General features: G+C 44.5%; 1 protein-coding gene and 1 long non-coding RNA gene across 3 annotated transcripts in view; one reads left to right on the top strand and one right to left on the bottom strand.

Annotated features, from left to right (window-relative positions):
- Window positions 1-5,352, bottom strand: part of LOC141100917 (uncharacterized) — a 46,952-nt gene extending 41,600 nt beyond the window's left edge. Inside the window, exon 1 of the long non-coding RNA XR_012234813.1 lies at window positions 5,116-5,352. This is a non-coding gene — a long non-coding RNA (uncharacterized lncRNA). The remainder of the gene's footprint in view (window positions 1-5,115) is intronic.
- Window positions 1-27,590, top strand: part of TTK (TTK protein kinase) — a 75,433-nt gene that overhangs the window by 17,002 nt on the left and 30,841 nt on the right. For both annotated transcript variants that reach the window (XM_073589687.1, XM_073589686.1), the window contains exons 5-16: window positions 10,199-10,342; window positions 10,430-10,544; window positions 10,652-10,721; window positions 10,805-10,890; window positions 12,179-12,269; window positions 14,594-14,717; window positions 15,148-15,338; window positions 23,758-23,891; window positions 25,265-25,379; window positions 25,795-25,887; window positions 26,210-26,367; window positions 26,447-26,598. In XM_073589687.1, the coding sequence (XP_073445788.1) occupies window positions 10,199-10,342; window positions 10,430-10,544; window positions 10,652-10,721; window positions 10,805-10,890; window positions 12,179-12,269; window positions 14,594-14,717; window positions 15,148-15,338; window positions 23,758-23,891; window positions 25,265-25,379; window positions 25,795-25,887; window positions 26,210-26,367; window positions 26,447-26,598 (1,473 nt within the window). The remainder of the gene's footprint in view (window positions 1-10,198; window positions 10,343-10,429; window positions 10,545-10,651; window positions 10,722-10,804; window positions 10,891-12,178; window positions 12,270-14,593; window positions 14,718-15,147; window positions 15,339-23,757; window positions 23,892-25,264; window positions 25,380-25,794; window positions 25,888-26,209; window positions 26,368-26,446; window positions 26,599-27,590) is intronic.

Genomic DNA, 27,590 nt, shown 5'->3' with positions numbered 1-27,590 from the left:
CACGGCCAGGTCCATGATGGTCTGGTTGGACCAGTTGGAGTCACAATTAAAACAGGGTACGTCGAGGCAAACAATTCTTGGGGCTCTACCAACAATCCAAGAGGGAGCAGCATTCCTAGCAGATGCCTCAGCGGATGCAGTAAGAATGGCCGCCAGGGCAGCAGGTCTCTCTAATGCGGCTCGTAGAGCCCTGTGGCTAAAGTGCTGGCAGGGAGACATTCAGTCCAGAGCAAAGCTCTGTGCTATTCCGTGTGAAGGTGAATATTTGTTCGGCGCAGTCCTGGACGAACTGCTTGAGAAGGCTGGGGACGACAAGAAAAAATTCCCAAATCTCTGGTCTGCGTCCTACCGACGTCCATTTGGTAGAAGGAGATTCGGTCAGGGGAGAAGGCGCAATTCTTCGCCTATTAGAGACTGTCCCAGATGGGAAGATAGAAGAAGAGGTACGGGCTACATGTTCAGACGCTCGTCGAGAGATCAAAAGAGACAGAATCAATGACTAGTAATTCCCGTGGGGGGTAGACTGTCATCCTTCCTCCCGGCATGGTTACAGATTACAAATAGTGACTGGGTGCGCAAGGTAATATCCACCGGGCTTAGATTGGAGTTTACCCAGGTCCCGCGGGATACATTTAAACTAACTCCCTTAAGATCTTCACCCCTCGAACAAGCAGCGTTAGAAGCGGAGGTCTTGAGCCTTTGCCAGAAAAACGTCCTGATAGAGGTTCCAGAATCTGAAAAAGGAAGAGGGTTCTACTCTCACTTATTCCTAATTCAAAAACCTGATAAAACATTTAGGACGATTATTAATTTACGTTTCCTTAATCAGTTTTTGGTTAATCGTACTTTTAAGATGGAGTCCATCAATACAACAATAAAAATATTGTTTAAAGGGTGTTTTATGGCAGTCATAGATTTGAAAGATGCGTACTATCATGTGCCAATCCATGCAGATTTCCAGCAGTACCTGAGAGTGGCGGTTTCAGTAGACGGCGCAGTCCGTCATTATCAGTATAGAGCCCTTGCCTTTGGTCTCTCAGCAGCACCCCGGGTTTTTACGAAAATAGTGGCGGAGGTTATGGCTCATTTACGGGAAGTGGACATCTTAATTGTTCCATATTTAGATGATTTTTTGATTGTGGGAAAATCGGTGGGCCATTGTATATCCCAGATAGAGCTAAATCCAGGTTAGAAAACCTCGGATGGATATTAAACTACGAGAAATCCCGACTCCAGCCCTTAAAGATACAGAAGTTTCTAGGCTTACTATTAAATTCAGAAACTCAGCAGTGTCTATTGCCATTAGATAAATTACAAAAGATACAGCAGCAGGTTCTTCGGGCGATTGATAATCCTTCTATGACCCTCAGACAGGCCATGTCCCTGTTAGGCTCTCTAACCTCATGCATCCCAGCAGTCAGGTGGGCACAATTCCATACTAGAGCCCTTCAGAAGGACGTCCTGGTTTATAGCAGGGCCTTGAAAGGCTCCTTACAGGGTCGAGTGCTGCTAAGCCCCTCAGCTGTAACATCGCTTAGATGGTGGCTCGATGACGAGAACCTAGCCTCAGGGGTGCCCTGGATAACGCAGATAACCCGTATTATAACCACAGACGCTAGTCCCTTCGGTTGGGGGTCCCATATGGGGGACATAGTGGTACAGGGACATTGGGATTCGGATGATGAAATCTCATCCAATCAAAGAGAGATATTGGCGATAGAGCGGGCAGTCAAAAAACTCATTATGTACCTACAGGGCCATCACGTGAGGATACTATCGGACAACCAGGTAGCGGTAGCATATGTCAACCACCAAGGTGGAACCCGCTCCGACGCCCTGATGCGGATAACAGAACGTCTCCTTCAGATAGCAGAGGAAAGTTTTCTATCTTTAACGGCCCTCCACATCAGAGGAAAGGACAACGTGAAGGCAGACTTTCTAAGTCGCAAGGCTCTAAAGCAAGGAGAATGGGCTTTGAACAGGGATATTTACCACCAGATTGTCCGCAGATGGGGTCAGCCAGAGGTAGACCTCTTTGCCACCAGAGAAAACAGGAAAGAAGAATCGTTCTGCTCTCTGAACCCCAGAGAAAATCCACTGGCAGTGGATGCCCTCCTGATAAGATGGAACTTTTTTCTGGCATACGCCTTCCCACCATTAAATCTTCTACCTCTGGTAGTAAGGAAGATCAGGGAAGATCGGGCAAGAGTCATATTAATTGCCCTCTTTTGGCCCAGGAGGACCTGGTTCGCATGGTTGAGGACCATGTTGGTATGCGATCCCTGGGTACTGCCAAACCTTCCGGATCTCCTCTACCAGGGGCCAGTCAGCCACCCGCAAGTAGCGGGACTCCATTTGACGGCGTGGTGTTTGAGAGGACACTATTAAAGGATAGAGGGTTCTCCAAGAATTTAATTGATACCCTCCTAAAAAGCAGAAAACTAACTACCACTAACATTTATGCTAGGACCTGGAACCGATTCCTGTCCACCTTTCAGTTTGATGTCAGAGACGGAATTCCCACGAAACATATTCTGGAGTTTCTCCAGAAGGGTCTCGAATTGGGTCTCTCCACAAGTACATTAAAAGTACAGGTTTCAGCCTTAGGAGCCTTGTTTGCATGTGATATTGCCAATAACTATTGGGTAGCAAGGTTCATCAAAGCGGCGGCTAGATCGAGACCCATACACAAGGACAGATGTGTGCCTTGGGACTTAAACTTAGTCCTTACAGCCATGACAGAAAGTCCGTTTGAACCTTTGGATTCTGCCTCATTAAAGATTATATCTCTTAAGGCAGCATTTCTGGTAGCGATAACATCCGCACGTAGAGTGAGCGACATACAGGCACTTTCCAGATTGCCCCCTTACACAGAGTTCTTACAGGATAGAGTGATCCTAAGGCCAGATCCAGCATACCTTCCCAAGGTAGCATCACAATTTCACAGGACACAAGAGATAGTTCTGCCTTCCTTCCTCCCTAATCCGACCAACCTTAAAGAGCAAAAACTCCAGGCATTAGATATTAGGAGATGCTTACTTAAATATTTAGCAGCCACGGATCCTTGGAAGAAGGAGAATGCATTATTCCTATCCTTCCAAGGTCCCAGGAAAGGTTGTAGGGTATCGAAACGCACATTAGCAAGGTGGATTAGGGAGGCTCTCTCTCTTGCCTACACAGCAGGTGGAGGTCCGGCTCCGCAGAACCTGAGGGCGCATTCCACCCGTGCCATGGCATCATCTTGGGCAGAAAGATCCAGAGTGTCAATTGATCAGATATGTAAGGCGGCCACCTGGTCATCTCCTTCCACCTTTTTTAACCACTATCGGTTAGACATGGTTGCCTCCTCAGACCTCACTTTTGGGCTAAGGGTGCTGCAGGCTGTAGTCCCTCCCTAAATTAATTTTACATCTCTGTAATTCTCTCGTGGTGCTGTCATGGGAGTCCGAATAAAGTATTAAGTTACGTACCTGTAACAGTATTTTTCGGAAGCCCATGACAGCACCCTTAGTTCCCTCCCTTGTTCACAAATAGGGGTGCACTCCTTTAGAAGATTGTCCACAATTTACGGTATAAGGGAGATGGTACAAAATATTTCAGGTAAATAGGGTAGATAGGTTGTATATATTATATGTTGTGTACTAACCATGGTAGCCTCTCAAGCTCTGTAATCCAACTGATGCGTGGGAGAGGTGCCGCCCTTTTGTATCTGTAGGTTTCCTGTTCCTAAAGGGAGGATCCCCTCTCTCGTGGTGCTGTCATGGGCCTCCAAAAAATACCGTTACCGGTACCTAACTTAATACTTTCGTGATCTTGGGTTCGGTGAGGGCTTATTTTTTTGCGTGCCGGGCTGACATTTTTAATGATACCACTTTTGTGCAGATACATTCTTTTGACCGCCTGTTATTGCGTTTTAATGCAGTGTCATGGCAACCAAAAATACGTAATTCTGGCGTTGTGATTTTTTTTTTTCTCTACGCCGTATAGCGATCAGGTTAATCCTTTTTTTTTTTTTCCGGGCGATTCTCAACTCAGCGATACCAAATATGTGTCTGATTTTTTTTTTTTTTTTTTGGTTTGTTTTATTTTCATTGGGGCGAAAGAAGGGTGATTTAAACTTGTATACATTTTTTTTTTTTTTTTTAAATTTTTAAACACTTTTTTAATTTTGGCATGCTTCAATAGCCTCCATGGGAGACTAGAAGCTTCCATACTTGATCGGCTCTGCTACATATAGCTATGAGCGTTGACCACAGGGTGGCACTCATAGCAATCTGCCGGCAACAACCATAGAGGTCTCTGAGACCTCTGGTTGTCCTGGCAACGCGTCGCTGACCCCCCCATCACATGACGGGGGTCAGCGATGCGCTCATTTCCGGCCGGGCGCCGGAAGCGCTAGTTAAATGCCTGCTGTCAAACTCTGTTAACTAGTTAATAGGCGTGGGTGGATCGTGATTCCGCCCACGCCTATTGCGAGCATGTCAGCTGTTTATAACAGCTGACATGTCGCGGCTTCGAGGTGGGCTCACCTCAAAATAGGGGATACTGACTGCTGACGTACTATCCCGTCAGCGGTCAGTAAGGGGTTAAAGATAGGTACGCAGGACGCATACAGAAGTAGGCGGAGCTTCAGGGAGGAAGTAGGCAGCCATCCGCAGCCCTCCTCAACGCAAATGTGAAACCAGCCTTACAGAGGCATGCGGGGAGAGACAGAGTGGATGTCGGCCGTTTTGTGTACCAATGCTTCAACAGGTCCAGGTGTGTAACTAGTTCGGGTTACTCCCTTAAGGGCTGTCCATGTGACTCAGAAGTAAAGTGCATAGCGTTAAACATAAATTGTGCAAAATATATAAATAACATAATTACAATCTTAACAGAGCTGCCATGATTAGAGGAAAATAGATAGATCAAGTCTACTGTTAAGCCCGAGATTAATGCCTGTGTGGTATGAAATAATGTCCCACATTCTAGTAATATTTGGCTTGTTTGATGAGTCCCTCCATACATAGCTTACAGGTTTATGTAGATGGAGGTCTGTTCAGTCGCCATTATCTGACTATACAAAGTTTTGTTTGTTACTGAGATACTTATTTTCTGTAATAAATGTATGCTGACCTTCATTCTAGTCATCGGGTGTTAGTGACGCCTTGGTAAGACTACGAGAAGCCACAGCAGCGTTCTTTGGTGGTGATATAAAAATAGACGGCAAACATTCAAGATGCATTGCTGAGCTGTCAGACATTGCAGGAATGGACTGTGTGCTACAGAAAACCGAGTATCATTCCTTCCTTCCTGTCGGAAGTATTGGCCGGTGCACATCAATCAGAAACCTGACATTTAATCTGCTGTTCAGCTGTTGTAGGCAGTACAGCTGGCCAAGTGTCAGCGATCCCTGTGCAGATGCTGTGCAGCCAGTATAGCTGGCCAAGTGTCAGCGATCCCTGTGTAGATGCTGTGCAGCCAGTATTGTCGGCTAAGTGTCAGCGATCCCTGTGTAGATGCTGTGCAGCCAGTATTGTCGGCTAAGTGTCAGCGATCCCTGTGTAGATGCTGTGCAGCCAGTATTGTCGGCCAAGTGTCAGCGATCCCTGTGTAGATGCTGTGCAGCCAGTATAGCTGGCCAAGTGTCAGCGATACCTGTGTAGATGCTGTGCAGCCAGTATAGCTGGCCAAGTGTCAGCAATCCCTGTATAGATGCTGTGCAGCCAGTATTGTCGGAGATCGCTGTAGAGATGCTGTGCAGCCAGTATAGCTGGCCAAGTGTCAGCGATACCTGTGTAGATGCTGTGCAGCCAGTATAGCTGGCCAAGTGTCAGCGATACCTGTGTAGATGCTGTGCAGCCAGTATAGCTGGCCAAGTGTCAGCAATCCCTGTATAGATGCTGTGCAGCCAGTATTGTCGGCTAAGTGTCAGCGATCCCTGTATAGATGCTGTGCAGCCAGTATTGTCGGCCAAGTGTCAGCGATCCCTGTGTAGATGCTGTGCAGCCAGTATAGCTGGCCAAGTGTCAGCGATACCTGTGTAGATGCTGTGCAGCCAGTATAGCTGGCCAAGTGTCAGCAATCCCTGTATAGATGCTGTGCAGCCAGTATTGTCGGAGATCGCTGTAGAGATGCTGTGCAGCCAGTATAGCTGGCCAAGTGTCAGCGATCCCTGTGTAGATGCTGTGCAGCCAGTATAGCTGGCCAAGTGTCAGCGATACCTGTGTAGATGCTGTGCAGCCAGTATAGCTGGCCAAGTGTCAGCAATCCCTGTATAGATGCTGTGCAGCCAGTATAGCTGGCCAAGTGTCAGCGATACCTGTGTAGATGCTGTGCAGCCAGTATAGCTGGCCAAGTGTCAGCAATCCCTGTATAGATGCTGTGCAGCCAGTATTGTCGGAGATCATTGTATAGATCCTGTCCAGCCAGTATAGCTGGCCAAGTGTCAGCGATCCCTGTGTAGATGCTGTGCAGCCAGTATAGCTGGCCAAGTGTCAGCGATACCTGTGTAGATGCTGTGCAGCCAGTATAGCTGGCCAAGTGTCAGCAATCCCTGTATAGATGCTGTGCAGCCAGTATAGCTGGCCAAGTGTCAGCGATACCTGTGTAGATGCTGTGCAGCCAGTATCGCTGGCCAAGTGTCAGCAATCCCTGTATAGATGCTGTGCAGCCAGTATTGTCGGAGATCGCTGTAGAGATGCTGTGCAGCCAGTATAGCTGGCCAAGTGTCAGCGATACCTGTGTAGATGCTGTGCAGCCAGTATAGCTGGCCAAGTGTCAGCGATACCTGTGTAGATGCTGTGCAGCCAGTATAGCTGGCCAAGTGTCAGCAATCCCTGTATAGATGCTGTGCAGCCAGTATAGCTGGCCAAGTGTCAGCGATACCTGTGTAGATGCTGTGCAGCCAGTATAGCTGGCCAAGTGTCAGCAATCCCTGTATAGATGCTGTGCAGCCAGTATTGTCGGAGATCATTGTATAGATCCTGTCCAGCCAGTATAGCTGGCCAAGTGTCAGCGATCCCTGTGTAGATGCTGTGCAGCCAGTATAGCTGGCCAAGTGTCAGCGATACCTGTGTAGATGCTGTGCAGCCAGTATAGCTGGCCAAGTGTCAGCAATCCCTGTATAGATGCTGTGCAGCCAGTATAGCTGGCCAAGTGTCAGCGATACCTGTGTAGATGCTGTGCAGCCAGTATAGCTGGCCAAGTGTCAGCAATCCCTGTATAGATGCTGTGCAGCCAGTATTGTCGGAGATCATTGTATAGATCCTGTCCAGCCAGTATAGCTGGCCAAGTGTCAGCAATCCCTGTATAGATGCTGTGCAGCCAGTATTGTCGGAGATCATTGTATAGATCCTGTCCAGCCAGTATAGCTGGCCAAGTGTCAGCGATCCCTGTGTAGATGCTGTGCAGCCAGTATAGCTGGCCAAGTGTCAGCGATACCTGTGTAGATGCTGTGCAGCCAGTATAGCTGGCCAAGTGTCAGCAATCCCTGTATAGATGCTGTGCAGCCAGTATAGCTGGCCAAGTGTCAGCGATACCTGTGTAGATGCTGTGCAGCCAGTATAGCTGGCCAAGTGTCAGCAATCCCTGTATAGATGCTGTGCAGCCAGTATTGTCGGAGATCGCTGTAGAGATGCTGTGCAGCCAGTATAGCTGGCCAAGTGTCAGCGATCCCTGTGTAGATGCTGTGCAGCCAGTATAGCTGGCCAAGTGTCAGCGATACCTGTGTAGATGCTGTGCAGCCAGTATAGCTGGCCAAGTGTCAGCAATCCCTGTATAGATGCTGTGCAGCCAGTATTGTCGGAGATCATTGTATAGATCCTGTCCAGCCAGTATAGCTGGCCAAGTGTCAGCGATCCCTGTGTAGATGCTGTGCAGCCAGTATAGCTGGCCAAGTGTCAGCGATACCTGTGTAGATGCTGTGCAGCCAGTATAGCTGGCCAAGTGTCAGCAATCCCTGTATAGATGCTGTGCAGCCAGTATAGCTGGCCAAGTGTCAGCGATACCTGTGTAGATGCTGTGCAGCCAGTATCGCTGGCCAAGTGTCAGCAATCCCTGTATAGATGCTGTGCAGCCAGTATTGTCGGAGATCGCTGTAGAGATGCTGTGCAGCCAGTATAGCTGGCCAAGTGTCAGCGATACCTGTGTAGATGCTGTGCAGCCAGTATAGCTGGCCAAGTGTCAGCGATACCTGTGTAGATGCTGTGCAGCCAGTATAGCTGGCCAAGTGTCAGCAATCCCTGTATAGATGCTGTGCAGCCAGTATTGTCGGAGATCGCTGTAGAGATGCTGTGCAGCCAGTATAGCTGGCCAAGTGTCAGCGATCCCTGTGTAGATGCTGTGCAGCCAGTATAGCTGGCCAAGTGTCAGCGATACCTGTGTAGATGCTGTGCAGCCAGTATAGCTGGCCAAGTGTCAGCAATCCCTGTATAGATGCTGTGCAGCCAGTATAGCTGGCCAAGTGTCAGCGATACCTGTGTAGATGCTGTGCAGCCAGTATAGCTGGCCAAGTGTCAGCAATCCCTGTATAGATGCTGTGCAGCCAGTATTGTCGGAGATCATTGTATAGATCCTGTCCAGCCAGTATAGCTGGCCAAGTGTCAGCGATCCCTGTGTAGATGCTGTGCAGCCAGTATAGCTGGCCAAGTGTCAGCGATACCTGTGTAGATGCTGTGCAGCCAGTATAGCTGGCCAAGTGTCAGCAATCCCTGTATAGATGCTGTGCAGCCAGTATAGCTGGCCAAGTGTCAGCGATACCTGTGTAGATGCTGTGCAGCCAGTATCGCTGGCCAAGTGTCAGCAATCCCTGTATAGATGCTGTGCAGCCAGTATTGTCGGAGATCGCTGTAGAGATGCTGTGCAGCCAGTATAGCTGGCCAAGTGTCAGCGATACCTGTGTAGATGCTGTGCAGCCAGTATAGCTGGCCAAGTGTCAGCGATACCTGTGTAGATGCTGTGCAGCCAGTATAGCTGGCCAAGTGTCAGCGATACCTGTATAGATGCTGTGCAGCCAGTATTGTCGGAGATCATTGTATAGATCCTGTCCAGCCAGTATAGCTGGCCAAGTGTCAGCGATACCTGTGTAGATGCTGTGCAGCCAGTATAGCTGGCCAAGTGTCAGCAATCCCTGTATAGATGCTGTGCAGCCAGTATAGCTGGCCAAGTGTCAGCGATACCTGTGTAGATGCTGTGCAGCCAGTATAGCTGGCCAAGTGTCAGCAATCCCTGTATAGATGCTGTGCAGCCAGTATTGTCGGAGATCATTGTATAGATCCTGTCCAGCCAGTATAGCTGGCCAAGTGTCAGCGATCCCTGTGTAGATGCTGTGCAGCCAGTATAGCTGGCCAAGTGTCAGCGATACCTGTGTAGATGCTGTGCAGCCAGTATAGCTGGCCAAGTGTCAGCAATCCCTGTATAGATGCTGTGCAGCCAGTATAGCTGGCCAAGTGTCAGCGATACCTGTGTAGATGCTGTGCAGCCAGTATAGCTGGCCAAGTGTCAGCAATCCCTGTATAGATGCTGTGCAGCCAGTATTGTCGGCCAAGTGTCTGCGATCCCTGTGTAGATGCTGTGCAGCCAGTATAGCTGGCCAAGTGTCAGCGATCCCTGTATAGATGCTGTGCCAGCTACTACGACTGGTTGAGTGTGAATGATCCCTTATATATATCTATATCCTGTGCAGCCAGTACAGTTGGCTGAGTGTGAAAGATCCCGTATATATGCTGTGACTGCTCGCACAGAGATTACGGTTATGGCCCATGGACCAGTCTTGCTGTTCCAATGTAACTATTCACCTTTCATATTCAGTTTTTTTTGGTTTCCGTATAAATTGTATCTAGCACTAAGACTCCTGCGTGTCACTAGAAAGAGCTTGTCTAAGCCCCCTCAGCACCAGTTGGCCCCAATTATCCCTAATGCTGCTGGGATACAGCCCTCTGCTAAGCTCTTACTTCTTTCAAGTGATTGCAGGGGCTCTCCACACTTAGGCCGGGGTCACACTGCGTTTAGGCAGTCCGTTAGACGGACTGCGTTACACCGCGGTATATCGCCAACCCTCCAGAGCCCTACTTCTAGTAGTGAGTCTCCCCGATGATCAGTAATTTAGCACCCAACCTGTGGTTACAGTAAACCAACCCCTCTGAGATGCAGATGAGAAGTAGCAGACGTTTTTTTTTTAGAATCACATATAGACCTAAAATTATGACCATTTTGCCAGGAAACTTTAAAAAGAGTAAGCAAATCCTCCAGAAAGGAAGGGATTGTGGAGCTGCCCCAGCGGAAGTGATGGAATTGGCTCTGAAGAACTTGCAGCTGAAGAAACCCCAGCTGATTTCTGAAGAAGATAAAGAGAACTTGTCCTGTAAGTGACTTCAGTATGAATGTGGGGTTATGTCATCAGCCAGTGCCGACTGACTGCTTATTTAGGTTCATTGACGTTATCTTCCAGTGTCCTTGAGCCACACGAATGGTGAAAATGTGCAGAGTTCTGCGCCAGGAAGGACTCAAAGGATGCGCAGCGACAGCTCAGAGGAGCTTTCTAACAACCTGATCTTTTCATTTGGGTATCAAATTTATTTATTTTCCATTTATTTTAAGAACTTAACTTTTACATTTGAGTGTAACATGCATGTGTCTTTGTACCAGAACTAAGCATGTGTCTGTTTTGTAGACAAAAGTTAAGCTCACCAGAAGAATGTGATGAAGTTCCAAGGAGGCCTCCTGTGAATGTGCCTAACAAGGTAACATTACATTGTGGCATGCCCTGTACAGCACTGCTTCCAGTCTACTATATACTAAACCTGCTGTGTTTTATGCCTGCCAGTTTGGGAGAGTCCCAGCACAGTCCACAACCTCTCCAGAAGCAGATGCCAGCATTAGTGACACCTTGTCCAACTCAAGTGTTAAAAGGTACTATATATTCAAGTCTCATCCGGATATAGGCTTCTTTACAGTAATGCTTGGGGTCATTTCTACGTTCTGGGATTAAAACATGGCTAAAACATTAGACAATATATGTAGCAATTATTCATTGAGAATTTCAGGATTTCCACTTGCTGTTTAATAGAGTGATATAAATATTAAAAATCTGTCCATATTCATATGATGGACACACGGGTGCAGGTCTGGTTTTGGATAAAGCCTTGCACCTGTGTTTCCATCGCATCTCTACGACAAAGTTGTATCTCCTGGAAGTAAACAGTTAACACTGCTAGGACAACCCCTTCTCAGTCTGTAGGTTTGCCCATATTACAACAGTAACCCTTTTACTGCCAGTTGGTGAACCGTGTGGAATCACCGTGTCTAATAAATTGTACGGGTGAGATTTATCTTGTGGAGACTCGCATCTCCATAAGATAAATAGACATGCTGTGGTCTGGAGAGACGCGTCACATGTCCATGTCCACAAGTGATCCGTGGATGTCGGTGCACACATAGTGGGCGTGGGATTTCTTGATATCCCATCCACTATGCTGTAACACTTGGACACTGCGGGAAGTACGCAGCATCCAACCCACAGCGTTTACTGACTGTGTGCACCTACCGTTAAGGTCCTTGTTAAAGGGTTATCTCCAAAATAGCTTGTAATCTTCTATCCAGCAGATAGGAGATAACTTGCTGAATGCTAAGGGTCTGTTTGATGAGACCCCCAGCAATCCCAAATAGGGGCATTGCAGCCCCATCTTAAATGGAGTGTTGGTGTGAATGCCTGGACCACACTCTATCAATTATTGTCTATGGATTTGCTGGAGAAAACCAAATACATTGGATGGTATGGGACAGGGGTTAACTAGAATTACCCTTTAGGTGACTACAGGCAGAAATGTTGGAAATTGTGTGAAAGTGTACTGAAAAAATAGAGATTTCATATGTGCATAAGGCTCCGTTCACACTGATACTGTATTCCAGAAGCCATGGTATATCAGATTGATCCTGTTTTGTAATGGCTCTTGACTGATCCCATTGACTTGTATTGAATCCGTCTCCTTTCCTTTGTGCTGCTGGAATGAATACAGCATTAGTGTGCTCATTTGTTGATCAAAGAATAATCAAAACCCAAAGATTGGTTGCTAATAAGTCTTGCAAGTAGATGTGTGTGAATGAATAGTTCCTATGAATATTTTTAGTTTTTCAGTTACGTTGTAATTATAACTTCAGATTACATTTAATTAATTTTTTATGTCTTCTTTATTTCAAGGCAACCACTTAATGCGATGCGTGTGCCAGTTCTGCCTTCGTTGTCAAAGCCAAAGTATAATGGCAGTGAAAATCATGCTTTTGGGAATAAGGTTGGATAAGGTTTTTTTTGTTTTTTATATATAGACTTAAAAACTTTAGAGAACTTGTCATAAGCAGAAGAATTTTATACCCCAAACTAATGTCATGTATGTAAAGGTGCTTTATTCCTTACCTTGTACAGATTCATTTTCCTGTTTTAGAAAAATCCACGGTTGAAATTGTATGCTAATGAGTTGTAAGTTCAGCGGGGGTGGGTTCTGCAGCTACAGCTCTCCTGCGCCTCTCCTATTCCCCTCCTGCTGCCTGCCTCTGTCTGACAGGTCCGATTTCAGTCAGACAGGAGGCAGGCGGGGAGTAGGGAGAGAAGCAGACTAGCTATATTTGCTGAGCCCTCCCCCGCTGTACTTACAGCTCATTAGCACACAATTTTCACTACGCAGTACTTTTAAAAAAAAAAAAAAAGTAAAACATATTTATACATGAAAAGCTAAGGGTTTACCCAGCATTCACCCCTTCACAAAATGCAGATTTTTCATTTTTGCACTCCCCTTTTTCCAGTTGCTGTAGTGTTTTTTTTTTTTTTTTTTTGTTTTTTTTTCCGTCTTCCATAACCATTAGGGCTTGTTTTTTTCCGGGATGACTTGTACTTTTGAATCACACCATCCATTTTATTATGTAATCTACTTGAAATTGGGAAAGAAATTACCAGGGCTGCGCAGTTGGAGCCGGTGTCCATTTTGGTGGAGTCGGTATAAAATGGACCGACTTTTCCTCCTACAATATATGATGCATTGGGTACAGTAGTTCACTGCAGGATGTGCTGTAAATTTTAAGAATTTGGGAACGTTCAGAAATCTGCTATAAATGTCTGTTCAGTTCCTGATCTAAGGATCTCGGCTTTTAGTTGAGATGAATCTGCTGCACTTCAGGCACACTCTCAGCATCTCAGCAGTGAGGCGGTGCTGTGGAATTGGGGAAATTTGAGGAGTCGGAGGTTTGGCTTACCGACTCAACAGTCCTGGAAATTACAAGTGTGGTTAATTAGCGGAAAAAGCGTAATCCCACAAATTGTTTTTTGTTTTTTAATTTTGGGGTTCACTATACGGTAAAAATGATTTCAAAATATGTTTCTCCAAGTCAGTACGATTTATGGCAATACCAAAAATGCCTTTTTTAAAAATTAGTTTTATTCAAGTGGTGACTTTTTTTTTGAGAATTATTTGTAAAATAAATGAATTGTTGCCATTCATCTAATTCCCTAATGTTCTCAATTTTCAGGTGATAGGCCTGTGTGAGGGCTTGTTTTTTCCATACTTATTAGTGATGAGCAAGTATACTCATTGCTTGGGTTTTCCTGAGCATGCTCGGGTGTCCTCCGAATATTTTGGCGTGCTCAGAGATTTAGTTTGTGTCGTCTCATCTGCATGATTTGTGACTGCTAGACAGCCTGAATACTTGTGGGGATTCCCTAACAAACAGGCAATCCCCACATGTATTCAGGCTGTCTAGCAGTCACAAATCATGCAGATGAGACGACACAAACTAAATCTCTGAGCACGCCAAAATACTCGGAGGTCACCTGAGCAACGAGTATACTCGCTCATCACTAATACTTATCCATCCTTTTTATTGATACCAATTGGTGGTAGATACAATGTTTTCCTCTTATTGCAAGCCTAGTGTTTTCATTGTCTTTTTCTTTACACCGTTTATAGATCATGTTGATTGATTTTTATATTTTGATAGATGAGAATTTTACAAATATTGAGATACCACATATATGTATTTAAAGAAAAAAAACATCATCAAAGAAGCTGCCAGTACGTAATGTGCCCTTAAGGAGATTAACGTACCTGTATACACATGCCATCAGGTTGGCTATAAAATCCTGATGACCGCTTTTCTTTAAAGACACACGAGCCATACATGCCCATCGGGAGACCCGCTAGCCGATAGACTGATTACTCAGTGTTGCCCCATAACATACTTAAAGAATTAAGTAGCAGTGATTTCCATGGTGTCCCTAGAAATACTGATTGAAATATGGATCATACATAAAGGGACTTTGCTACCTAATCTTAGAGCATCAAATTGTAGGGGCAGAGACCCTGATTGCAGCGATGTCCCTTACTGGGTTTCCTAATGTAGTGTTGATAAACCCAGTAAACCTACTGCTACACAATCCAACCCTGACCCCACCACTGATTGGCAGATTTCAAATGCGGATCTGTGTGCAATACTCTGTTCTGGCTCTAATCTGAAATAACATGGGGAAAGCGTTACATCACAGATTACATATTAGCTGAAATATTTTGAAAATCTTCCATTTTCTCTCCATATAACGGTGCTGAATCATCCAATGTCTTGTTCTTAGTTGTCCTCCAGTGTTAGCCCCACTAGTTCACAGCTGTCGACAGAAAACAGTCTGGAAATGAAGACTCCTTCATCAGTGATCATCAGGCGAGCAGATGCCGGCACCCATGGCCGAAGAGATGAGGGCAAGTTGTTGTCATTCTGGCCGCCTTTCCTTTATGATTGTGTGCTGTATTTGATGAATGTTGTGTAGAGACTAGCAAGTATGGGCACTTCTTTCTCATCCTAGTTCTATAGCTGAGCTATAGTGCCCAGAGATCTCGCCTAGTGGTGGTTCAGTCCGGAGACCTCATACAGAACATGCATGTCACAACTGTCAATGTCATTAGTGGAGGTCCGAGTGCTGAGCCTTCCCTTTTGCTGGAATGTGCCAAGTGCTGTGCCCTTTGGGCTTCAATAAAGGAGATGTGAACATGGAGGCATGAGGCTCAATCTCTGTGACCATTTTCATGCCGGGACGTTCCTTATGCTGGGAAGAGAAGTGTACAAGAGGCAATTTTCCATAATATATAGAGAGAGCCATTATTATGTCTTTTTCCGCTTTGTATTTTTTAGATATAAATATGGACGATACAGACTCTACTACAGCTCCGTATCACCCTCCAGAAATGAATCAACAGTCTGAACCTTCACCAGTCCCTGGTCTTGTCAACCACAAGCAGACTGAGCCACCAAAACCCCTAAATGTGGAGGCAGAATGGAAATGGAAAGTTCCTGAGGTGCCCAGTGACCTTTTCCAAGGAGAGGTGCTTATTCTTTTAACCTTTTTTCCAACTTTCATTAGGATGCTTTGATGTAAACAGCTTAGTGTAATTTGTGGGTTTTACTTCCAGAACAGGTTTCTATGTACATTAAAGTGCAGAGAATAATTGTAATGATTTTACGCCAAGCCTTCTAGTAGACTGACGGGCAGTGTAGGCCTGCTAGGTGCAGATTTCTACTATTTGCTCTCATTTATTTCTATCACCTCCATTGTGGGCGCTGTTCCAGCTATGTCAGTGCCTGACCTTGTGTGACATTGTTGTGCCCTCATGTGATGTGAGCGCTGCAGCCAATCAGTGATTGTTTCACTCTTCCTACGGACAAAGCTGACACCTAGAAGATGTTAGAGCTCCTACGCTGTGACTCCCTCCGAATCTCCGTTACTGCCGAAAGTAGTGAGAGTGAAGCGGCTGCTGGGCTCACGTGGCATAACCATGTCACACAAGCCCCAGGATAACAGACCTCGCTGAAACTGCATCGAAGGTGAGTAACGGGATGTCTCTCTTTTACCCAGGCAAATCGAGCAATTGAGATGGGGCTGTCTAGGGTTGTGGGCAACCCCTCTAATATTGGAGGATGCCAGTGTATATAGGCTATTGAATGTGTCCAAATATGTTTCAGACTATAGTAGTGTAAAGGGTTGTCACATCACAGCAAGTTAGCTAGACTACTGTCATAGCTGACACTGGAGACTGGTGCTGTTGATGCATGTCCAGCCATGGCACCAGTGGGGAAGGAGGATCTGGAGACTGTTCATTAGATGAGTGGAAACCACATCTATTGGATGTTTGTTATACTCTGTTCAGTCTGTTATTAAACGTTTTCTTCAATAGATCTTTACCATAGCTACTGCCTTTATAGGATTAATACTAGTGATGAGCGAGCGTGTACAGATAAGGTGTTATCCTAGCATGCTTGTGTGCTAATACAGTATCTTCGGCGTGCTCGAATACTATGCGCAAGTCCCTGTGGCTATATGTCTCTTGGCTGTTTGACAGACGCAACACATGCAGGGGATTGGCTGTTTGTTAGACAATCCCTGTATGTGTAGTGGCTGTCGAACAGCCGAGAGACATTCAGCCACAGGGACTTGCGCATAGTATTCGAGCACGCCGAAGATACTGCATTAGCGTACAAGCATGCTCGGAGGGTACACTATCCGAGCACACTAGCTCATCACTACCTAATACTTTGGTTGCATAGCCTTTGTAAATGACTGTTGCAAAACTTGAAGTGTACGATGGTTTTGAAGTATTATGTGGGAAGTGATGGGTGGTGATCTTTTGAAGTCCTGCAATTCATTAGGACATGCGCAGATTGCGTCTGAGTGCCGTGTCCGCAGGAGGTGGTTTCTTGTCACTACACAGCAGCAGATGCTGTGTCCGCAGGGGTCGGGTTTCGGACGAAACTCCCGACTTTTTTTGCCCTAGTCGGACCAGTTTCATCTGAAACAAATTTTGTTTCATGAAACCCGATCCGACTAAAGTCGTTCAACTTTAGTTAAGAGTTTACATCATTAAATTGCTTTAATTAGTTGAAATTAATGTAATTAGCACGAAAATAAGAACGTTTGCAAGTGACTTCCTTTTTTTTTCTGTTGATGATCTCATGGAATGAGAGCTTTTATCTGTCATAATGTACAGCTGGTTTCCATGGAGCTTGACCACTAGTGCTTACCTGACCCTAACCAAGTGTGTACAGTAGTTTCATTCTTGAAGAGATGTTTACTCCTAATGTCCCGGGCACCTCTCTCCAGCCCCTTGATTTCTATACAGCAATTAGTAACTCGCCACCTTCTCCCTCACTCTCTGCTGCTGTAGTGAATCCTGTAGAATCACAATCCCCTGGCACTGAACACCATGGCTCTCACTGTCCTGCGCAGTGCGCTTGTTCAAAAGCCCTGATATCTATATAAATAGATACAGAGAGAACACTATATACTCCAGATCAAACAACTGATAAATAAGTTCTACAGTAGGAGTTGTGTTCAGTTTTATAGTTCTGGTAATATTACCGCTCTGCTACTCACCAGAACTGTTTCTCAAGGAGAGTGCCCACCCTGCCAGACACCAGGAAGTATGGGGACTACAGAGTTAGCTTCTCCATAGACAGTTTTCTGATTATAAGTTCATTGAGGTCTGTGGGAATTCGTTTATGCACAGCTCTCTTAAAAGGAAGCTGTCATCAGGTTTTTATGCCTCAAATTGTCATCTATTTAGTCTCTGAACTGTTGAAAACCAGTTCGCTAATCGCGCCAGACACTGTCAGTCTTCATCATCAGGATCTTACTGCCCATGCATCACCTCAGGGAATTACTTTGCTTGCGGTAGATCTCAGTCAAATGAGGCAAGACATTGGAACAAGAGTGATCTGTCAGTCACTGACAGGTGGTGGGCTGGGGATAGGGAAGAGAGACAGAAGAGCTGTAAGTGCAGTGCCCACCCTGCTGTACTTGCTGTCATTTGCATAAAAATGTGACCATGGTCTTCTCTAAAACGGAAATGCTGCATTCTAAAAGAAGGATATGAATTTTATCAACACTACATAAACTTTACATATATGACATTAGTTTGAGGTATAAAAATTAGTCCAGTCCCCTTTAATGTCCCATCACAACATTTCAATTGGTTTGATGTCTGGACTTTGACTGGGCTATTACAACACTTTGATTCTTTTCATTTTTAGCCATTTGGAATGTAGTTAACAGGTGTCATTGGGATCCTTGTGACCCAGTTTTGTTCAAGCTTTTTGCTTTTGGATAGATGGACTCGTTTTGACTCTCAAATACTTTGGTTGCTTGGACGTTCCTGATCAACTCAATGACTGAAAGTTACCTTAGTACTGTTGCTGTAAATTAAGCTCAAATCATCACCCGTCCACCAGCGTTCCTGACAGTTGGTTTGAGGTGTTTCCACTGATGTGATGTAATTGGTTTTCACCAAATGTGATGAAGGACATTATGGCTAAACTTCTCCACTTTTTTCCCACGTGTCCAATGGCCTTTGTTACAGAAGTCTTATGATTTGTTCATGTGCAACTTTGCCCATTTTCTCCGTGCTGCCTTGTTCTTGTTCAGTCTTAATCTGCTATCATGGACTTAAACATTTAACAAGCTAAGACCTTTAGAATCTGAGCTGAATCGCTTGGGTTTTTACAGTTTCCCTGAGCATTGCACGATCTGACTTTGGGGTTAATTTGCTGGGATGTCCACTAGGGTGACCGCAAAAAATCGATGTCAGAATTTTGTCCGTCTGGACCCCACAAAACGATTCCCCTTTCCAGATATTGAGATAGCCAAAATGTGAGCTCGATCAAACGACGTTAACCCGTGCCGCTCGTCGCTCAAAGTTTGAAAAAATCCAGATTTAGGTATTTTGCATAGTCTGTTAGACTATAAAGAATGTGACAACAACATTGCAGAAATAGCCCTGACCAAATTTTCGAACCATTTGTGGTATTTGAATGCAGAGTTGGTGGGATTATCGTTTTTTGATCCCACCATTACAGACAATGAAAAGTTGTTAATGGCTAATAAATTGCTCAGTAGCACAGATGAACCATCAGAGCACGCTAGGGTTGTAAATCCAAAAGTTAGGAAAGAAAAATTAAGAGGTAGGAAGTAACCGACTTTAACGACCTTCTGACAAAAGATGAAGAACAAAAGCAATATGTCCTGCAAGTTGTAAGCAAATGCCGAGCATTATATTCTGACGTTTCAAAAACTACTTTAACAAAAGCTCTAGAATAGATTAGATAACTATGTAAAATTATCAACTCATGTAGGTTAGCGTGCTCTGATGGTTCATCTGTGCTACTGAGCAATTTATTAGCCATTAACAACTTTTCATTGTCTGTAATGGTGGGATCAAAAAACGATAATCCCACCAACTCTGCATTCAAATACCACAAATGGTTCGAAAATTTGGTCAGGGCTATTTCTGCAATGTTGTTGTCACATTCTTTATAGTCTAACAGACTATGCAAAATACCTAAATCTAAAAATACCTCAATTTGGATTTTTTCAAACTTTGAGCGACGAGCGGCACGGGTTAACGTCGTTTGATCGAGCTCAAATTTTGGCTCTCTCAATATCTGGAAAGGGGAATCGTTTTGTGGGGTCCAGACGAACAAGATTCTGACATTTTTTTCCCCCCCATATGAGATCCGGTCACCCTAATGTCCACTCTTGGAAAAATTGTCAAACGTCTTGATTGTTGTCTTCTGAATAATTTTTCTCACTGTAAAATGATGGACTTCAGTTTATTTGAAAAATGACCTTTTACAGATTTATGGGCTCTAACTATTAAATCTCTGTCTCTAAGGTTATTGCGGACGTCTTTCCTTCTTCGCATAGTTTTAGCGCTTGAAATATACAGACCAGCAAACTGTCAAAACTTCTGCTTTTATAGAGTTGGTCACAGGACCCGGCAGCTACTTACCCGCTTTAAATTCTATGCAAGCATTAAAGTGAACCTGTCAGCAGGATTGTGCACAGTAACCTGCACACACTGTCAGGTTGGTGCTGTTATACTGATTAAAATGATACCTTGGTGATACATGTGTCTTGTGGTTGTTGTTTAATCTTTATTTTCAGTCAGTGATATGCTCGTGCCCTGGGGCGGCCTAAGGGGCAACCTGTGGGGGTCTTCATGTGGTGCTCTGATTATCTATTCATAATGGAGACTGCTGACAGGTAACTGATCCCTCACTGACCTGCCCTCTAGTATACATAATGAATATTAAATGTACATACTGAAAGAAACTCTTCTGCAAGCAGGCACGAGCCGTTGCCCCTGTGCTGCAGCATAGTTGCATGGATTCTTTTTTTTAATTTGAATATTATATGTACTGTACATACTGAAAAAGTTTAAAAACAAACGGCAGGTGCCAGCCAGGGGTTATGTTTTTCTTTTTCTCAGTATGTAACTATAATAATCATTATGTAAACTAGTGGGCAGATCAGTGACCTTTCAGCAGTCTGCATTATGAATATCTAATCAGAGCACCACATGAAGACCTCCCCCCACAGGCATATCATTAACTAAAAACTGAAAATAAAGACTACACAACAACCACAAGACAGATTTCATCAACCAAGGTATCATTATAATCAGTATAACGTCGCCAACCTGACACTGTTTGTAGGTTACTGAGCACATTCATTCTGACAGGTTCCCTTTAACGGTCTACTTAAATTTTCACGTCCCTCATTGGGGGAGCCATGGCTGAAATCTACTGCCACCACAAGAGGCTGACACAAAGAATTCCCTTTTAAAAAGAAAAAAAAAAAAAAAAAGTGCCCAACAGGTGCAGCTACTTTGTTTAGCTTGGTGCCACGGAAAGACCAAAATGGCTTGATGTACTCTGCAACCATGTACCCAGAAGGATGGTCCTTTGCCTACTCCTAGAGAGTGGCGCAATAAATGGAAAGGAAAATTGAACCGGGACTACAGGACCAAGCCTTTTTTAAACCTTGAAGTATGTCTCTCACTTCAGTCCTGCGTTGCGCTCAACTTTTCTTCCTGCCACTCCTTTCAAAGTCTTCCTCTCCGGACCACAGCGCTCCCACTTCTCGACGATGCGCTTTTCTCCTTCACTGTCCTTGTGGCGTCTATATAACAACATTGTAAGGCTATTTTCAGACTGGCGTTCAGAGGCGCAGGGCCGCCGCTAAGCTCCGCCCCCGGCCGCGCCTCCGGTGATCGCATGACAGTGAATGCGATCAGCTACACCTTATATTTAGCGTTGGGTACGCTGGCCTTGCGCTGGCATGATTTTGGCGCTTGCGCCCTTTTGGCACTGCGCCGAGCGCACAAAATTGCAACACGGCGCATTTTTGTGCGCTCGGCGCAGCACTGGCAAAATCATACCAGCACACGGCCAGCATACCCAATGCTAAATATAGGGTACGCTGATCGCATGCGCGTCATGCGATCATAGGAGGAGCTGACCGGAGGAGGCGGAGCTTAGCGGCGGCCCTGTGCTGTGCCTCAGAACGCTAATCTGAAAGTAGCCTAAGGCTGCTACTTGGTCATCTGACCATACCTTTCCATAGTTTTTATACCTTTGTGGTGGCACATGCAATTCTTGACGGGAAGGTGCTGCAAGTGGTAGTCACTCGGTGGTAGCGTGAGGGTTTACTATTCTTCCCTTTGCAACACTATCATTGTTTCCCACCCTCAGGACTGCTCTAGGACATGCCAAGGTTCCTGTGCTCTCCAGATCAGGTGTAAGGAGGTGGCGTGGAACCTCGCCTTTCTCTTGGACATTGTTCGGGCAATCACATGCGGCACCATGACGTTTTATTTGTTAATCTACTGTTCAGTTTACTAATGTTTTACTATTGTGTGTGTGTACTGTAATGTAAATGTATTTGTCCTGTATTTTGCATAGGCTTAGGGATAGATTAGGAAGTAGTATAGGCAGCATAGGGGTTAAGTAGAGGGGAGGAGTTAGAGAAAAGCAGCACAGAGCAGGGAGGTATAGGACAGGCACTTCCTGATTTGTGTCAGACTCTGTGGCAGCTTTCCCAAGGGCAGGGAGTGCATGCATTTCAGGAGACAGTTACAGGCCATGGGGATAAAGCTGTGGATGGCAGTAAGGGACCCCAGACTGGAGAATAGTGCACTCTGGCACCAGCTCAACAGGATCATTCCCAGGAAGGACAAGGGGCTGACATGGAGTTGGTGATGCTGAAGGTACAGATGGGACACAGACTGTCCAGAGGGACTGCCCAGATGAAAGGAAAGCGCAGAGAGAATAGAGTCTGCCCATAAGGCAGGGAAAGTACAAAAAAAAGTTGCCCTGTGTGAACTGTACTGCTGATGTGATGGATACCTTACTGTTTTTAGTAAAGTTTAACTGTTGGAAAAGAACTGTGACTCTGTGATGCTCAATGGGACAAGAATTCCAGCAGACACAGTGAGTACCCATCTCTCCATGTGCCAGGGTGCTCACTGTCTGTTGCTTAATGGACTCGCCCATGACTACCACCCCATGCCACCTTGTTACACAGATTCTTAGGAGTAAATTCTTGGACTTTTAGGTGCGCTGCCAGACAAATTCCATAGCCAAACATGGTTAATGAATTAACCCTTTATTCCCTACGCGTTTCGAAGTATAACACTTCTTCAGGGGATGACTACCACCCCATGCCACCTTGTTACACAGACACCCAAGAAAAATGGAATTTTGGAATTAATTGTAACCATAGGCCTACAAATTCATACCACCTTCTAATTCCAATATGTCTCTTTAGCCTAAAGAAAACCTCCTAATCTGTGCTGCAGTAAGGGGAGCTGGAAGGGGTGTGAGTCTGAAAGATGAGACACCTGTGAATCAGAAAAAGGGGTTTCATTAGCAGGCATAGATTCCGAGTGGAAGAGCTGTTCGAGCACTCAAAGCAATATACAGGTCTTGTAGATGGCAGAGGCAGGCCAAGCATCCCCGATCATGGACTCAATCTAAGGAGATGTAATTAGGGGTCTGGCTTGGGCTAGGAGCAGGCCACTGTCCCCCCCGATCGTGATGTAACGTCTCCAAAGGGTGTGGGAGCACGAAGAAGCAAAATCGGCATTAATGTACAGCAGATACTACAACGATTAGAAACCGCTCAGTGGATGTCAGCTGTATAGGTTATGAAGGAATTGATAAAGCGTTTATCTCTCCGAAGTTCCCTTTTAAGGCCTTTTTGGTGAATAAATAATGACATGGTGTAATTTGTCATGTGTTTATCTGAGGTTGTGTTTCCTTTTTTTTTTTTTAGACTGTCTAACAATTTTTTTTTTTATTTCGCGAGACATAAAACTATAATTCAAAGAGGGTGTACTTAGTTTTTCTGTATTTTTTTTTTTAATGTTTTTAACTGTGTACTCTGGACGTGTGCTTCGGATTATTCCGTGTCTTGTGGTCTATACCTTGCTATACACGGCTGCATTAAAGCATTTTACAGGGGATCTGTCAGTAGGATCAATCCTCATAAGCTTTCTATATTGGATGCTGGTGATAGGAATAAAATGAGATCTGTGATCCGATGTCTCACTCCAGAAAATAAGGGCGGCGTCACCAATGTGAGACATGTGATAACTGACAGAATCTACATGTCTCGCGCTGGTAACGCCCCCATTAATTTAAAAGAAGCTCTGGAGGCAGATTCTCGGAGAGATCTCTGTCCGGCCCATAGATCTTAACAGCTTATTTACATTTACAAGAAAAACGTGGCTATCTCTGGAATAAGACATTGTATCAGGGATATCGAGGTATCACTTTATGCAGCTTCCTATGACCCGCTTGCCCTTCTAGATGACTTAGCGTTGATCCTACTGACAGATGCCCTTTAAGGCATAAACATTTGTGTTTCTAATGCATCAGTAATGTAACTGCTCAAATATCTGTCACCTTTAGGGAAAAAGAATGAGTATCGAGCCACGTGCTTATCCTCTGTCCAAGCGAGCATCTCCACCTGGGCCATTTCCGAAGCACGATCCTGCATTAGTATGTGGCACTCCTGCCAAACCACAGGAAGATTACATGAACTGGTAATTGTGTACTTAATTTATTATTATTCCATTGATTCCATGCTGCTGCAAGTGAGGAGGGGTAATATATAGGATACAAATATATTACCATAAACAAACTAACAAAGACAGCCCGGCACAGAGGGGAGAGGGCCCTGCCTTTTGCGGAGATGCAGGATAATGGGGAAGGAGACCTTAGGTTAGCAGGTTGCTGCAGCTCCGATGGTGGTGGGGTGGCAGCTTTCTTGAAGAGATTGATTTTTCAAGTTCTGTCTGGAAGTTCTGAATGAGATGGTTAATCGGACATGTTGGGACACAGAATTCCAGAGGACGGGGAACACTCAGGAGAAATCTTTGAAAAACGTACAAGTGTAAAGGAGATACTGCAGTTTTGGGAGGAGCGGTGATTGTGTGGGAAGGTATCGGGAAATTAGTTTGGAGATTATACCGAGGAGACAGATTATTGAAGGCTTTGTAGGTCCATGGGAATAGCTTGAACTCAATATGTTGGGGAACTAGGAGTCAATGAAGTGATTTGCGGAGCCAGAGAGAGAGGTGGATTAGTCGGGCAGCAGAGTTAAAGAATGACTGTTCAAACGAAGTGCCGCAACTGTGCGATTCATAGCCAATCATTTCAATACACCTTCAGCACTGCTATGTATAGTACAAGCGATTGGATGATCGCAGCAAGGGAACTAGTAAATCCAGTAAAAAGTGGTGGGTGGGAAGCGGGGGAGATTTAAAAAATATTTTTCAAAAAACGCAATAAAAAAATACATATTGTGTGTGTGTGTATGTATGTGTGTGTATGTATGTATGTGTATATATATATATATATATGTATAGCTGCGTTCAGAAATGTCCAATCTATCAAAATATTAATAAAATATATTGTTTTATTTGGCTACAACAACATTGCAATAAAATGTAATACAATGTTTAGATCGCCTTTTAACGGGGCTTGGAAAATGGTGACACAAACACAATTTTTTCTTATTACAAATTTCCAATTTTGTTTTCTGCACTCAAATAAAAGAAAAAAACACATTTTTTTTCTCCCCGCTTTCCAGTGCATGACATGATAAAATGAATGATGTCATTCAAAAGTACAACTTGCCACAAAAAGCAAGCCCTCATACTGCTATATTGATGGAAAAATAAAAAGTTCTGGATCTTGGAAGAAGGGGAGGAAAAAAATGGAAAACCGCAAGGTCGTGAAGGGGTTAAAATGCAACACACTTTTAGCGGTTCACGCTGTTCAATATAGCTGACACTTTAAACTTTCTGGTCCAATATTTTTCTATAACAATTAGACAGCACTGATAAGTTTGCCTCCATGTATGGTTACCTGCATTAATGAACTATAAAAGTATTTTTTGTTATACCTGTTTTAGTTTTCGTACTCCTGTGGTGAAAGGTTCTTTAGGACCACTATCGCTGATGTCCACTCCATGTGACAACCGTCCCAGCTATCTTCCACATACCCCAGCTAATATGCAACCTTTTCCGGTAATATATCAAATTTCTACTATACAGTATATTGAATGTTTCTGTGTCTCTCTGTCTGTCAATCTTTTACTCCAGCCCGTGTCTCTCGGTTTGACTGCCTTTCTCTCTTTATTGCTCGTGTGTCTCTTTGCGTCTCTCTCTTTCTCTTTCTCTCTCTCTCTCTTTTTCTCTCTCTCTCTCTTTCTCTCTCTCTCTCTCTTTCTCTCTCTCTCTCTCTCTCTCTCTCTCTTTCTCTCTCTCTCTTTCTCTCTCTCTCTCTTTCTCTCTCTCTCTCTCTCTCTCTCTCTCTCTCTTTTTTTCTCTTTCTCTCTTTCTTTCTCTTTCTTTTTCTCTTTTTCTCCGTGCCTCCCGCTCCCCATTGTCTGTAATTTTACATCTTCTGGTACTTTCCTAGAACATTGGCTTTCTTTTGTAGATGGCTGCCCCTATCCCATCCAGTGAATGCATTGTTGTGAAAGGCCGGGTGTACGCAGTACTGAAACAAATCGGCACTGGTGGATCTAGTAAGGTAAAACAGTCAATCACCAGCTCAATACGCGAGCGTGCTTCTGCTCACATGGATGCTCCTGCAGACCTGTTCTTGGTGTTTGTGTCAAGCGACCATGAACGTTGAACGTCAATGCCACAGTTGCTTAGACTGAACCTTCTTTATAGCGGCTGCCCCCTGCAATAGGTGTTTAGTGCGTGGTACTGCTCCAGCACAGCTTTACCCCAAGTGCCTGATGTTGGGATGGTCACGTCCTATCGTAGCTGAGAGAAGTCCTACATGCACCTGTTTTTTCTTGCCATTTCTTTATAGTTGTGTAGATAATTTTCATGTCTTGTCACAGGTCTTTCAAGTCATGGATGACAAGAAACACTTGTATGCAATAAAGTATGTGAATCTAGAGGAAGCCGATAAGCAAACTATCGAGAGCTACCAGAATGAGATTTCACATTTAAACAAACTTCAACAACACAGCGATAAAATAATTCGTCTGTATGACTAGTAAGTATTCATTCCTCTATTGTTAGTAAGGACGAGGTCCAATCAGAAGCTGTAAGCACTTATAGCTGTCGTTCCTCAGTGAAATAACCAAGGAACACATCTACATGGTGATGGAGTGTGGAAACATCGACCTTAATACTTGGCTCAGGAAGAAGAAGACGATTAATCCATGGGAAAGAAAGAGTTACTGGAAGAACATGTTAGAAGCTGTCCATACAATACACCAGCATGGTAGGTAGTTTACTGCAGCTTTTCAGTTTAAAGGGCTGTTCCAAAACATAGGCGATAACTTTCCTAATCGCTGGGGTTCTGACCGCCGTGGACCCCACAGATTGCGAAAACTAATGGAGTAGAGGTCGATCATGTTTGTTCTAATAGAAGCGCCAAAGATCAGCCAAGTGCTGCGCTTGGCAATCTCTGGCGCTCCCATGATTGCCCTCCGCTCCATTCTGCCGAGGATCTTCATAGCTCCTGTTGTTGGATACAAGATATATTTTAAACTTGAGAGACACCACTTTAAGTACTCAAACCATCAAGTTATGTGAAGATAATGTCTGTAAGGTGCTGTGGAATTAATGGCGCTATGTAAGCGAGTAAAATCCTCTACGTGGCTAATATTTATACAATGATCAGTGTCATTTGTGGATCAATCAGATTCTATTAATACCATCTGAACAACACAAACTAAACATTTAATGGTATTTTCAGCAAAACCTAAATCATAGAGTGCAACAGTAAGCCAAAAACTTACAAAGAAGAGTATAAGAAAGTGTTAGTTTAGCTAGCGGGCAGACTGTCCCAGATGGCAAAGGATGTACTGCAAGGTACTGAAGAAGAAACGCAGTAAAACAAACGGATAAAAATACTCTGTTGTAAAAAAGTAACAGTAAACAGCAGGTGCTAGTAATAAGATAACAAAACAGGGTATTTGGTTGATAAGTTTTTTTTGCAAAAAACGTTTACTAAGCCGCTCTACCAAATGTCAAGGTAACCCATTTCAGAGCAGTCCCTAACCGATGTATTTAAAAACCTGATCATGTGTATAGCACCTGTATGAGCAGGATTCAGGCAGGTAATGTCCGAAGACGACTTTTGTGTGCATGGCCCATAAGGGAGGGGTCGAAACCGCCCCAATCTTGCAAAAACAGGAAACCAATTAGACAACACATGGGCCATGCACAAGGTACTGAAGAAGGTATTATTCCCAGGTATGAGTTCGGTAA

The sequence above is a fragment of the Dendrobates tinctorius genome, unplaced genomic scaffold (assembly GCF_039654945.1).
Source record: "Dendrobates tinctorius isolate UK_male_01 unplaced genomic scaffold, ASM3965494v1 ptg000111l, whole genome shotgun sequence".
Lineage (NCBI taxonomy): Eukaryota > Metazoa > Chordata > Amphibia > Anura > Dendrobatidae > Dendrobates > Dendrobates tinctorius.
The sequence above is the reverse complement of the archived record's forward strand: the minus strand, read 5'-3'. Positions and strand labels throughout refer to the sequence as shown.